General features: G+C 45.8%; 1 protein-coding gene across 1 annotated transcript in view; it reads right to left on the bottom strand.

Moving 5' to 3' along the window:
• Positions 1-13294, bottom strand: part of FBXO24 (F-box protein 24) — a 74111-nt gene extending 60817 nt beyond the window's left edge. Inside the window, exon 1 of the mRNA XM_078669187.1 lies at positions 13203-13294. Within this exon, the coding sequence (XP_078525313.1) occupies positions 13203-13274 (72 nt within the window). The 5' untranslated portion in view covers positions 13275-13294. The remainder of the gene's footprint in view (positions 1-13202) is intronic.
• Positions 13295-14282: the final 988 nt, after the last annotated feature.

Genomic DNA, 14282 nt, shown 5'->3' with positions numbered 1-14282 from the left:
CCTGAGTAGATCTTTTGATTTTAGTGGTCCAAGGAGCAAAGGGTCAACCATGGATCGCGGTTAGTGGTATAAATATTGTCCCATGAGGTTCATGCATATCAACGCCATCCATGCCCAAGGACTAACCTTAAAATCCTGAGATTTATTTTAAACTATACGTACCAGGGCAGAAATATAACCTTAAAATGCTGGATCTCTTTTGCTTAAACTCTGGATTATCCCATGCATGTATGTGATTTTCGTATAGCGCAAACTTGGCCAAAATGCAGCAAATCGTTTCCAATGCTAACGGCCAGCATTGCCGCGTGGATGCGTTGTTTGCCCTTATTGGCACATTGGTAGACAGTGCAGCTGTGGCCACCATAGCCTGATGGATAAACTAAACCAGCCCTGGCACAAGGCTTCCATCAGCCTCACTTTGCTCTCTTGGAGTGAGTGCAGCAAGCAAGCTTGACCCTCTCCATTAAGTTTAGTCGAGACAAACGTATTCCACTCTCGAGCAATCTATTAGAAAAATGGATTCAAACAGTGAAAACTTTAGCCCAAATTTGGCATTTAAATATTGGCCATGTATTTGTCAGAGCTGCATCATGACAGCTCTTCAAACCCTAAGAGCAGTCCCCTTACTTGCAACAACTGGGAAAAACAATGCTCAAAAGACAGGACGGCCAAGGGGGGTCACCTAAAAGCAAGCAGATGTTTTGTGTGTTGGCTGAAAGAACTTACCTAAGACAGTTACTGGTAAGGGTGCTTAGAATTACAGTCAGGAGGCACTGGTAGAGAGGAATTGCAAACCAAGGGCGTGCCTTCGCTCCGCCCGCCCTTCATCGTTTACCTCCGAAACCAAGGAATGGACCTGCGGAGTCCCACAGGGATCAACGTTATCCCTTAGGGATGATAAGGATGAACTATTTCCTGGATTTTCAATGACGACAAGGTAAGTCTCACACTTCTTCTTCTCCAGTGCTTCAGTGTTTATTTGGTCAGAATTTGCCGTTTAACCCTGATACGGGGTGCAATAGAACACTCAACATTGTTAAGTCCTCTTTTATACCATCGTCTTGTGCCAAGTTCACAAATGACTTAAATAAATGTTCCCTTATCAGTAGGTCTTTCCCCAAACAAGTTTTTGATATATTCAGCTTTATTGACTGTAATAATAATCCTTTGTTGAATATAGGCTTAAGGACCAAGCAACCGGATTTGAAGAGGGAATGTTTGCCCATAACAGTCAACAGAGGTCACTGAGACGGGAAGATACTGACCGACGACAGGGTAGATTCAAGATGAGGAGAGCCGCGGTGTGTAGGACACCCTGGAGATGAAGCGGAAGGTATTGTCAGGAATAGCAACAAACATGTACGTAAAGTTATGAGCGGTACAAACTTCCAAGATCAGTCTCACCGGTTTCATGCCTCGTACAAAGTCAGATTGGGTCTAGAAGGGAAACTGCAGAAGAAGGCTTGGAAAGTGGTGTAGGACAACATAAGGTGTAACTTCCTGGTTTAGAGTGGAGGTTTCAGGGCAACGGGGGCTGCACCAGCATTTAAGAAGCTTACAGACATGCCTGGCAAGATTCCTGGGTGTCCTCAGCCTCCAGCTCTGGGCCTGTATACTGGTAAGACAGGGGCTGGTTACAGTTCTCCTTCAGATATTACATTTCATGAGCTTGTTCATCAGAATGATTTCTGTTTGTCTTGTATTGCTTTGTGTTGAAAGATTACCAAGTGGTGGTTCTGTGAAGAGCTGATGCTGCTGTTGGTGCCATTCCAAACCAGTGTCTCTGCTGCCTCCCTCTCCCCCTGTTTTCCCCTGGGCTCTGGTATTCGGACAAAATATCGGAAACAGGAATATCGAGTCAAAAGTATTGAGTACCAGAATATCGTGATGGCCATTTTCTATGGGTAAGTAAAGTTGTACTGTATAGAACTCCACATACATGACCCGTGACGACATATATTGCTTCAAGGGATCTAGATCTGAAGTTAAGTATAGTAAATCGATATCTATTTGCACTTACCTACTCGATATTCTTGTCCTCGATATTTTTGACACAATATTCTGCCCATACTATATTCTTGTTTCCGATATTCTATCACTGATCCGATGAATGATTTGGGGATGGTTTCATTATTTGGTGGGTGGCCCAGGGGACATAAGCTTAAGACACTGAGGGGCCTATTAGCAAGAAATAGCAATATTTATCACTAAACGTGGTTAGCAAGTTTTTTTTCATCGCTGCCTATCACTGGATATTTTAGCGGAGAAAACATGCTATTAGCAACGTTTTTCTCCATTGTGCTAAACTATCCAGCGATAGCGGTGAAACGCGAGAATATCGCTGGAAATCCAGCGATATTCTCGTATTAACGCCAATGGGGGCTTAATCTGATAATCCACCCCCCATTGACTATACAGGTAAGTCAACTTTTTAGCAGGCGTTAGTTTATAGCGATAATCGTGCTTAGCGCGATTTTGTTTATTGCTTCGCCTGCCTTGCCAATAGGGGATAGCTGTTTTACCGACTGTTTTCAGTCGCTAACAGGTTGGGTACGCCCACTTTGCATGTCATTAGCGATAAATATCGCTGACATGCAAAGCGGGCCCCAAACCTGTAGCTATCGCCTAAAAGCTGTCACTAACTGCTGTTAGCGACAGCTTGCTAATAGGGCGATGAAAATATCGCCGCTTTAGCGGGCAAAAGTCCCGCTAAAAGGGCGATATTGCCCTTTCTAATATGCCCCTGAATGCATTGAGTAGAGTCACAAACAGGGTGAGCAACGTTCTCAAGATGGAACTTCTCAAAGTTGGCAAACACTAGTATTCGTAGAGCCAAGTGGGCCACAAGAATTGTACTAAAAGTAGCTCTTGTGACAGGAGGACATCTGAGCCCCTGAGGAGGGGAATTGGAGATGAGGCTAAGAGGAAAGATCATGTATTCTTTTTTCCCTAATGTTCATGTGTCAGTAAGCAAGCAGGTGAGGTCGTGAGCCCACCCCCAGGGCCTTGGGGTTGGCCACCTCAGGTAGAAGAGTACCCCATGGACACAGGCACAGAGGACTCCTCTGACAAGCTTCTATCAGTACCAACGGGTCAGCATTATGACAGTCAATAAAGTTGAATATATCCAAAGCTTGTTTGGGGAAAGATCTACTGACAAAGAAGCATTTATTTAAGTCAACAATCAAATCAAAGAATCTTTATTTCGCTATCATTTCTATAGCATATAAAGTACATAGAATATATAAACATCAATTATTAAAATAGTTTAAAATACAAACAGGACTAAAAAAATTATCAGAATTTAAAAATGTTAAAACGAAAACTCTGTCTTAAGAATTCATCCCAAACAGTGTTATAATATAACAATAAAATTAATTATATCAATAACTCATAAACCAACACAGTTTTTGCATGTCAGGTTGTGTTCTCCTACTCTTCAGTGAAGACCATGAACATGAATCCATGGAGTAACATACGAAAGGATCTGCTAACTGTTGGATGAAATACATAATGACCCGGCATAGTCTGGAATTATGTCTACGCAGGGGAAGAAAAATGAGGAAAAAATAATGTCTTCCTCTGGATATGATAAGAACTGCAGAAGAATAACATATATAAGATTGTTTGGGGTGACAGACTATCACAGGGACAATATTTAGGCAATTTATTCACATGCTGTGTAGAGCGCATGGCTACCCGCGACAGGCTTCCCAGTGCTATCGGTCCTAGCTGGAGCGAAGATATTCAGGGATATTTAGGGATAGAGGTAGGTTTTCACTTGTTTTCTGAAGCTCATTAAGTTGCCAATTATGAGCTTGTCACAGGAGCTGGTGTAAAAGAGGACTTTACAATGTTCAGTGTTCTATTACACCATGTACTAGTGTTAAACTGCAAATGCTGACCCAAATAAACACTGGGGCACTGGAGAAGAATAAGTATGAGACTTACCTTGCTGTCCTTGAAAATCAAATATAGCCATTGAGTATATAGCCAAGGTGGAGTAGCGCCTCTTAGGAGAACCATGGGTCCTGGTTCTGGGTACGGTCCGGGTGCAGAAAGGCGTGGACGGACTTGTGTTTGGTGTGAAAATGCAGCAACGTCCCTGAAACAGGCCGCCATGTAGGAAGGAGGCAAGGCCAATTGGACAACTAGACCCACACACAGGGCCCGATTCACAGAACTAACTTAAGACAAAATCCTAAATTTACTACCATTTTGGTATTCACAGAAGGCACTTACTCATTTTGGTATTCACAGAAGTTAGGAGTCCTAACTTTTCTACTCCTAAATTGAGAAAAATCCTAACTTTAAGACTTTCGGTATTCACAGAAGGCATTTATTACTCCTAACTTCTGTGAATACCGAAATGAGTAAGTGCCTTCTGTGAATACCGAAATGAGTAAGTGCCTTCTGTGAATACCGAAATGAGTAAGTGCCTTCTGTGAATACCAAAATGAGTAAGTGCCTTCTGCGAATACCAAAATGAGTAAGTGCCTTCTGCGAATACTGAAATGAGTAAGTGCCTTCTGCGAATACCGAAATGAGTAAGTGCCTTCTGTGAATACCGAAATGAGTAAGTGCCTTCTGTGAATACTAAAATGAGTAACTGCCTTCTGAGAATACTAAAATGAGTAAGTGCCTTCTGTGAATACTAAAATGAGTAAGTGCCTTCTGCGAATACCGAAATGAGTAAGTGCCTTCTGTGAATACTAAAATGAGTAAGTGCCTTCTGAGAATACTAAAATGAGTAAGGGCCTTCTGCGAATACTAAAATGAGTAAGTGCCTTCTGTGAATACTAAAATGAGTAAGTGCCTTCTGTGAATACCACAATGAAAGTAAGTTTAGGATTTTGTCTTCAGTTAGTTCTGTCAATCAGGCCCACGGAGCGTGTTACGTTTTAAAATAAGTGGAGAAAAAAGATAATAAAGACAGAGGGGGCAGTTCCTCAGGCAAGGGACAGTACAGGCCCTAATAGATTGAACAAGAGGTCCGACCGGCCGGATCGCGGGGGGATCCAAACGACCAGTTCAAAGTGCCCTCACACACCTGGCAGGGTGTCGTGCTTTATCAGTGTGCTCCCCTCGTTGGGCTGGCGGTGCAATGCCTGAGGGACCCTCAATGGGGGCTATTTGGCGGAGATCTTCTGATCGACAAGCCGTATGATGAGTGCAAGTGAGGGGGTGATATAGGGTAGGGAGAAGGTGATTTGAAAGAGTCTAAGGGAACCGCGAGACCTTTATGGAAGTGGTGGTCCCTTGACACACTAAGATCATAAAAGCTTTCTAAGGTGACAATGTACCCTAATAGCTACGGTGTGTGTGTGGTAAGGTCAACATTCTGTTTTCCTTCTACGCACACTGCATAAAACTTTGCATCCTCTTCTTTTTTTTTTTTTTTTTAAAACCTTTATTAACATCAAAAGGAGAGACAAGTCGAGGCCTACAACCAAGCCGGCCGGCCGCAATGTGCAAAGCAATCAGAGGTCTCAAGGCAAATATTACAGAATCAGTCAGCACAAAGCAGAGGCCGTACAATCGTAAAAGGGGAGAAGAGACGTAGGAACCAAAGGGCTAGGACACAGGAGTAAATAGGGCTTAATTTTATAATATGGGGAAAAGGCGTATGACAGGCTCACTTTCAATATGGAGACATCCGATATCCCGTAACCAACCTCCGCATTAATAAGGGGGCATGGGGCCGCAATATAGGGGGGACAATACAATGCACTCAAGAAAATCAGGATATGTGAGATTGCATCCTCTTCTTATTCTTTTGAAATATCTCCAGTGGTTGTTAGTGGAAAACATGTCAGCCGAAGCGTGGCTCTTCAGGGTTCCTACACGTAATAATACTTAACATAATGTGGAATACAATGAATGCATTTAGTTGCCTCCCTTCCTTAATATTCCATGCTCAGGATGTGTAGAGTAGAGGTGGGCAGAACTTGCATAATTTGCTGTAGCATAATTATTCAAAATTACAGCAAAACGAAGCAAGAACCCGCAAAATTACGCGGGGAGCGCTATGCACCTTTGGATCCAAAATGCACCTGAGGATGCTTTTTATGTTAGTAAAATAGCGTTAAATGCAACAGAACATGAACAAAAGCAGTCGCCCGCTCTCTCTCTCTCGCCAAGTGCATTGTTCCTGTGCTCCTTCCGCAGGATTTTTGTGCCAAATTACTAATAATTATGCCAACTGGCCTAATGTCACTGCATTAGTATTGAGAAATTACCGAAAGCACTTCGACTCTGGATGGTGTCCAGGCCTGGCAGAAAGGCCTTCTTATGTGAGCAAGAAAGCTCGTCTGTTGTTCTTTGGGCGCCATATTGGTAAAGGTGAGCTCACTGTTTATCGAACCCGAGGTAACTCGCTGAACAGCATGGCTCATCTGTTTCACAGGAAACACAGGTCTCGAGGGGGCATATATTGGGTGACCAGTGGCCCAGACTGGTGTGCTTGGCAGTGACCTCCACAGATCCCAGGCCCTCAGGGGTGTCTCCTGTCCTGCATTCGAGTGGAGGAGCGTTGCCCCACAAACAAAAGCCCCAGGACAGAGCTGAAAAATAGAATGGCATTAAAGTTTATTTATTACCGTTTTACTTTTCAGCAATCGACCAGTCCCAAACTAAGCAGCAGGACAGGGCGGGGCCATTGCTGTTGAGTGGCAGCAGAGCGCTTTGTGCTCTTGAATTTAAAATGTGCATGTCTCTTTGGCCAGCCAGGCATTTGCATTTTAAAGCTCTCTAACTCAGCTGTCTTATGACAGCTTAATTAGAGAAAGCAAATGCCTCCAGTGCTCTTGTGAGCGCTGATAGAGGCCGCTCCCACCAATCCTAGCCCTGTTCTCATGCAGCATGAGAGCAGCGCCAGGATTGGCTTGGGAGTCGGGAGCCTGCCTGCCTCAAGGAGAGAAGGATCAAGAAGGAGTCAAGCTCATAGAAATGGTAAGTGCGTTTTATTTTATTTATGTGCCCCCCAGCTCCACCAACATCGGGACCTGCCAGCTGCTGGTAAACAGACATGATATCAAGTTGTTTATGTCGACTTGCACTAATATCGAGTGCACAATATCGTGATACAAAAATATAGACTGTCAGAATACTGTGCTCAAGAATATCGACTCTAAGGTAAGTAATATTGTTTTTAAAAATATTGAAGCCATTAATAGCATTTGCAAAAATATTGTTGTTAAAAATCTTGGTGTTTTAGCTAGTGTTAAGTATTTTAATATGTTTTTTAAATGTATGTGTTCTATTTCTTTGTCCAAGTATTGCATTTGTTTTTTAATATATGTGTTACATTTTGAAAAGTAAAAAAAAAAAATGTTGGTAAATTTTGCGTTTTAGTTCTGTAGCGGGTTGTGGGTTTATAGGAGAATAGGGTGTAAAGTAATTGAATTATTATCAATCAATATTTATGTATTTAATATTTTATATTGTTAACTAGCAGCCCGTCCCGACCTTATCCGGGAGCAATCAGGCTTCAGGGCACCCGCCCGCCCCGGCACCCGCCCGCCCGACATTGTCCATGGGTCCCCTGGAGTAGCAGCCCGTCCCGACCTTGGCTTCAGGGCCCCCGCCCGCACCGACATTGTCCGTGGGTCTCCCGGAGTAGCAGCCCGTCCCCACCTTGGCTTCAGGGCCCCCGCCCACACCGACATTGTCCGTGGGTCCCCCGGAGTAGCAGCCCGTCCCGACCTTGGCTTCAGGGCCCCTGCTCGCACCGACATTGTCCGTGGGTCCCCCGGAGCCTTACCTCACCCTCCGCACCTCCCCGCGCTCCTGAGTTCACCGGTCCGCCGCTAGCAATCAGGCTTCAGGGCCCGAGCCCGCCCCGGCCCCCGCCCGCCACGACATTGTCCGTGGGTCCCCCAGAGTAGCAGCCCGTCCCGACCTTGGCTTTAGGGCCCCCGCCCGCCCCAACATTGTCCATGGGTCCCCCGGAGCCTTACCTCATCCGCCGCACCTCCCCGCGCTCCTGAGTTCAAGGATCCGCCGCTCCTCCCCATCTGTCCGCCGCTCCTCTCCGCCCAGCCTGTCCGCAGCTCCTCACCGCTCCTCCCCGCCTGTCCGCTGCTTCTCCCCGCGCTCATGTTCGCCGCTCCTCCTCGCGCTCCTGGACGCCGCTCCTCCCCGCGCTCCTGATGTCAGCACGCACGTCGCAGCCGGCGCTACTTCCATGGGACTACTTTTTTTTTCTCGTAAATGTTTTAAACAACTTATATTTTTTTAATTTATATAGCCTATCTCCATCTGCACACCCTGACAATTACAACGATGTATCGGGTGTGTGGATTGGCGCTGTGGTTCCCGAGTTTACCCGCCTCAAAGGTTCAAAGTTCTTCCTTTATAATAGTGTAGTATAGTATAGTATAGATTGTGGTAATTAATGTATTATTAATTAGTTATTAATTGTTAATTATTAATAATTAATGGGTGAATATGTTAGTTGTGTCATTATTTTAGTGGTGGGTTGTGGGTTTATAGGGGAGTAGGGTGGGAAGTAATTTAAGTATAAATAATTAATATGTATTTTTTATTATTAATTAGTTATGTATTTAATATTTTATATTGCTAATTGTGGTAATTAATGTATTATTAATTAGTTAATAATTGGTTATTAATAATTATTAACTAATTGTTAATTATGTTGATTGTGTCATTTTTGTAGGAGTGGGTTGTGAGTTTATAGGGGAGTAGGATGGGAAGCAATTTAATTATAATTAATTAATTTTTTGTATTCAATACAATGTATTGACTACATATTATATATTGTTAATTGTGGAAATTTAATTATTGTTAATTATTTATTCATTGGTTAGTAATACGTATTAATTAATTGTTAATTATGTTGATTGTGTCAATTTGTTTAGGAGCGGATTGTGGATTGATAGGGGAGTAGGGTGGAAAGTAATTTAAATTTAATATATTTTTAAATATGTTTTAGATACTATTTATTTAAAGTTATTTTATAGTGATAATTGTGTGAATTAATTTATTAATAATAGTTATTAATTTGCTTGTTAATTGTTATTAATTAATTAATTGTTAATCAATTATGTTAATTGTGTCATGTTTTACGAGATTGGTGGTGTCATTTATAAGGGAATATGGTGGGATGCAAATCATTTTTAATTAATTATGTGTTAATTAATGTTAATTAATTTGCTGGAGAGGGAATTGTCAATGATTCCCTTCCTCTATCCAACACTTTCCCTAATGTTACACTATCTGGAGTGGGAACATTAATTTGATCCCCTCCGCTATCCAACACTTTCCTTACTGTTGCACTCGCTGGAGTGGGAATAGTAATTTTATTCCCCTCCGCTAATCAACACTTTCCCTAGTATTGCATTAATTGGAGTGACAATAGTAAATTATTCCCCTCCGCTATCCAACACTTTCCCTACTGTTACTATCCCTGGAGTGGGAATAGTAAATTATTCCCCTCCGCTATCCAACATTTTCCCTACTGTTGCACTTGCTGGAGTGGGAATAGTAATTTTTACCCCTCCGCTATCCAACACTTTCCCTACTGTTGCACTCCCTGGAGTGGGAATAGTAAATTATTCCCCTCCGCTATCTAACATTTTCCCTACTGTTGCACTTGCTGGAGTGGGAATAGTAATTTTATCCCCGCCGCTATCCAACATTTTCTCTACTGTTGCCCTTGCTAAAGTTGGAATAGTAAATTATTCCCCTCCGCTATCCAACGCTCTCCCTACTGTTGCCATCCTTGGAGTGGGAATAGTAATTTTTACCCCTACGCTATCCTACACTTTCCCTACCGTTGCACTCCCTGTGGTGGGAATAGTAATTTTTACCCCTTCGCTATACAACACTTTCCTCACTGTTGCACTCCCTGCAGTGGGAATAGTTACTGTATCCCCTACGCTATCCAACACTTTTCCTACTGTTTTATTCATTGGAGTGGTAATAGTAAATTATTCCCCCCCGCTATCCAACACTTTCCCTACTGTTGCACTCATTGGAGAAGGAATAGTAAATTATTCCCCTCCGCTATCCAACAATTTCCCTACTGTTGCTATCCCTGGAGTGGGAATAGTACGTTTTACCCCTATGCTTTCCAACACTTTCCCTACTGTTGAACTTCTTGGAGTGGGAATAGTAAATTATTCCCCATTCCTCTTCGCTATCCAACACTTTTCCTACTGTTGCACTCAATGGAGTGGGAATAGTAAATGTATCCCCTCCGATATCCAACATTTCCCCTATTATTGCAGTTAACGTAGTGTAAAATAAAGTTCTGAATTTTTTTTAAATTTTAATTTATTAAATATATATTTTATCTTTATTTTTATGTTACAGGTGTATATATATATATATATATATATATATATATATGGATATGTATTTATAATTTTCACTATGTTTTTAACATTTTACAATTCATTAAAATAATTATTTAATAATATTAATAAGTAAATATATATTATTTTATATATGTATGTTTACTTTACGTGTACATTATATTCATTACTTATTATTTTTAACATTTTCTAATAACTCTAAATATGTATTTTTTAATTATATGTATACATTATTTTGTATACATTTAAAAAAACGATATTTTTAACAACAATATTTTTAAGAACAATATTTTTTTCTGATATTTTAGTACTTACCATTATAAAGATAGGATGTCGATATTTTTGACAACTATATTTATGTCACAATATTTTGGTACGACAATATTTGTTTAGTCGATATTATGTCAGTGATCCACCAGCTGCCATTGCTTGCAGTGCTGCTGTGCCTGACCCATCCCACACTCTAGGGTGCATGAACTGCTGCTGTGCCTGACCCTTCCCACACTCTGGGGTGCAAGCAGTGCTACTGTGCCTGACCCTTCCCACACTCTGAGGTGCATGCAGTGCTGCTGTGCTTGACCCTTCCCACACTCTGCGGTGCATGCCCTGCTGCTGTGCCTGACCCTTCCCACGCTGTGGGGTGCATGCAGTGCTGCTGTGCCTGACCCTTCCCACTCTGTGGAGTGCATGCACTGCTGCTGTGCCCGACCCTTCCAACACTGTGGCGTGCATGCACAGCTGCTGTGCCTGACCCTTCCCACGCTGTGGTGTGCCTGCACTGCTGCTGTGCCTGACACTTCCCACACTGTGGGGTGCATGCACTGATGCTGTGCCTGACCCTTCCCACGCTGTTGAGTGCATGCACTGCTGCTGTGCCTGACCCTTCCCACGCTGTGGAGTGCATGCACTGCTACTGTGCCTGACCGATCCCACACTGTGGGGTGCATGCAGTGCTGCTGTGCCTGACCCTTCCCACGCTGTGGGGCGCATGCACTGCTGCTGTGCCTGACCCTTCCCACGCTGTGGGGTGCATGCACTGCTGCTGTGCCTGACCCTTCCAACACAGTGGCGTGCATGCCCTGCTGCTGTGCCTGACCCTTCCCACTCTGTGGGGTGCATGCCCTGCTGCTGTGCCCGACCCTTCCAACACTGTGGCGTGCATGCCCTGCTGCTGTGCCTGACCCTTCCACCACTGTGGCGTGCATGCACTGCTGCTGTGCTTGACCCTTCCCATGCTGTGGGGTGCATGCACTGCTGCTGTGCCTGACCCTTCCCACAATATGGGGTGCATGCACTGCTGCTGTGCCTGACCCTTCCCACGCCATGGGGTGCATGCACTGCTGCTGTGCCTGACCCTTCCCACACTGTGTGGTGCATGCACTGCTGCTGTGCCTGACCCATCCCACACTGTGGGGTGCATGCAGTGCTGCTGTGCCTGACCCTTCCCGCCCTGCGGGGTGCATGTAGTGCTGCTGTGCCTGACCCTTCCCACGCTCTGGGGTGCATGCACTGCTGCTGTGCCTGACCCTTCCCATGCTGGGGGGTGCATGCACTGCTGCTGTGCCTGACCCTTCCCACGCTGGGGGGTGCATGCACTGCTGCTGTGCCTGACCCTTCCCACGCTGGGGGGTGCATGCACTGCTGCTGTGCCTGACCCTTCCCACGCTGGGGGGTGCATGCAGTGCTGCTGCGGCTGACCCTTCCACACTGTGGTGTGCATGCACTGCTGCTGTGCCCGACCCTTCCAACACTGTGGCGTGCATGCACAGCTGCTGTGCCTGACCCTTACCACGCTGTGGTGTGCATGCACTGCTGCTGTGCCTGACCCTTCCCACGCTGTGGTGTGCCTGCACTGCTGCTGTGCCCGACCCTTCCCACACTGTGGGGTGCATGCACTGCTGCTATACCTGACCCTTCCCACGCTGTGGAGTGCATGCACTGCTGCTGTGCCTGACCCTTCCCACGCTGTGGAAGTGCATGCACTGCTACTGTGCCTGACCCATCCCACACTGTGGGGTGCATGCAGTGCTGCTGTGCCTGACCCTTCCCACGCTGTTTGGCGCATGCACTGCTGCTGTGCCTGACCCTTCCCACGCTGTGGGGTGCATGCACTGCTGCTGTGCCCGACCCTTCCAACACTGTGGCGTGCATGCCCTGCTGCTGTGCCTGACCCTTCCCACTCTGTGGGGTGCATGCCCTGCTGCTGTGCCCGACCCTTCCAACACTGTGGCGTGCATGCCCTGCTGCTGTGCCTGACCCTTCCACCACTGTGGCGTGCATGCACTGCTGCTGTGCTTGACCCTTCCAATGCTGTGGGGTGCATGCACTGCTGCTGTGCCTGACCCTTCCCACACTCGGGGGTGCATGCACTGCTGCTGTGCTTGACCCTTCCCACACTGCGGGGTGCATGCAGTGCTGCTGTGCCTGACCCATCCCACACTGCGGGGTGCATGCACTGCTGCTGTGCCTGACCCTTCCCACGCTGCGGGGTGCATGCAGTGCTGCTGTGCCTGACCCTTCCCACGCTGCGGGGTGCATGCACTGCTGCTGTGCCTGACCCTTCCCCCGATGTGGGGTGCATGCACTGCTGCTGTGCCTGACCCTTCCCCCGATGTGGGGTGCATGCACTGCTGCTGTGCCTGACCCTTCCCCCGATGTGGGGTGCATGCACTGCTGCTGTGCCTGACCCTTCCCCCGATGTGGGGTGCATGCACTGCTGCTGTGCCTGACCCTTCCCACACTGTGGGGCGCATGCATTGCTCTGACCCTTCCCCCGCTGTGGGGTGCATGCACTGCTCCCGTGCCTGACCCTTCCCACGCTGGGGGGTGCATGTACCGGCCTGAGGTAGTTTCTGCTACTCTTACCAGTTCAGGAGGAAAGGACTGCATGGTGGTGGAGCTCATTCGTCCTTTCTTCCCCCCGCTGATGTCCACCATTGAGGGCGACCGCTTCCGTTTCACCTGCAGAGAAGGAACACACAGGCCCGTCATGAAGCGAAATAGGGGAGGGGACAAATACAGAAAGACACTCAAACTCAGGCCCAGAGAGGACCTCACCTAACCTGTATACCTTTTTGCGAGTACGTCATATATGACTCTAATACCTTTGGCTCCCTGTACTGTACTCATCTCAACTCATAACAGCTTCACAATACGGCACGAGAGAACACACACAACTTCGCCTTGCAAATTTCAGATGTATTCATTAAAAGCTACATTTCAACGCCCACTTTAAATACGGGCTTTCTCTAGGGTTGCCCCCATGGTGTCCCTTCCTGCACAAAAACAGTCCTGCATGCAGCACGGGAACCGTTGCACTTTCGTGCAAGGGTACCTGCAGTGGTGCTCAGCATCACACAGTGTGGCAGTGCTAGGAGAGGACAGAAATGCCCCATACCTTTGTAAATGTTGGGTATTTCTACTCTCTTCCTTTCACACAACACAGAGCAGCAAGTTCCCTTCACGGGCTTCTCTGCCAGAAATAATAATAAATATTCCCAGATTTCTCACAACACTTCAAATATATTCTGTGCTATTTCTGCAAGCTTCAATGTAATCTAGACTCTGTTGTAGGTAATTAATCACTAATTATGACTCATAATTGAGGGATGAGAGAATGGGGTGTGTCCTGTGTTTAATCAGAGCCTCTGAAAGGACTTCAGGCCTTCAGGCTTGTTACAATCCCGCAGAGAGCGTCAGAAGGGGCGGAGGCCTGCACATAAACACTGGACACTCCGCCATACGGCTATGGTCGCCATCTTGTACACTCCTGAGGTAAACATGGACCTATGGAAACAAAAAAAGACGGACTACTGTCGAGAAGGTGCCCCAAGCCTGAGAAACCTTATAGGTTTTTTATTTTTTTTAGGTCGAGCATTCGAGACCTCTTGTATATACTGTAGCATATACTTATATGTGTATGTACTTTGTGGGATCTGGAGATCA

The sequence above is a fragment of the Lissotriton helveticus genome, chromosome 12 (assembly GCF_964261635.1).
Source record: "Lissotriton helveticus chromosome 12, aLisHel1.1, whole genome shotgun sequence".
Taxonomy (NCBI): Eukaryota; Metazoa; Chordata; class Amphibia; order Caudata; family Salamandridae; genus Lissotriton; species Lissotriton helveticus.
Note: the sequence above shows the minus strand (reverse complement) of the source record. Positions and strands in the feature narration are given on the sequence as shown.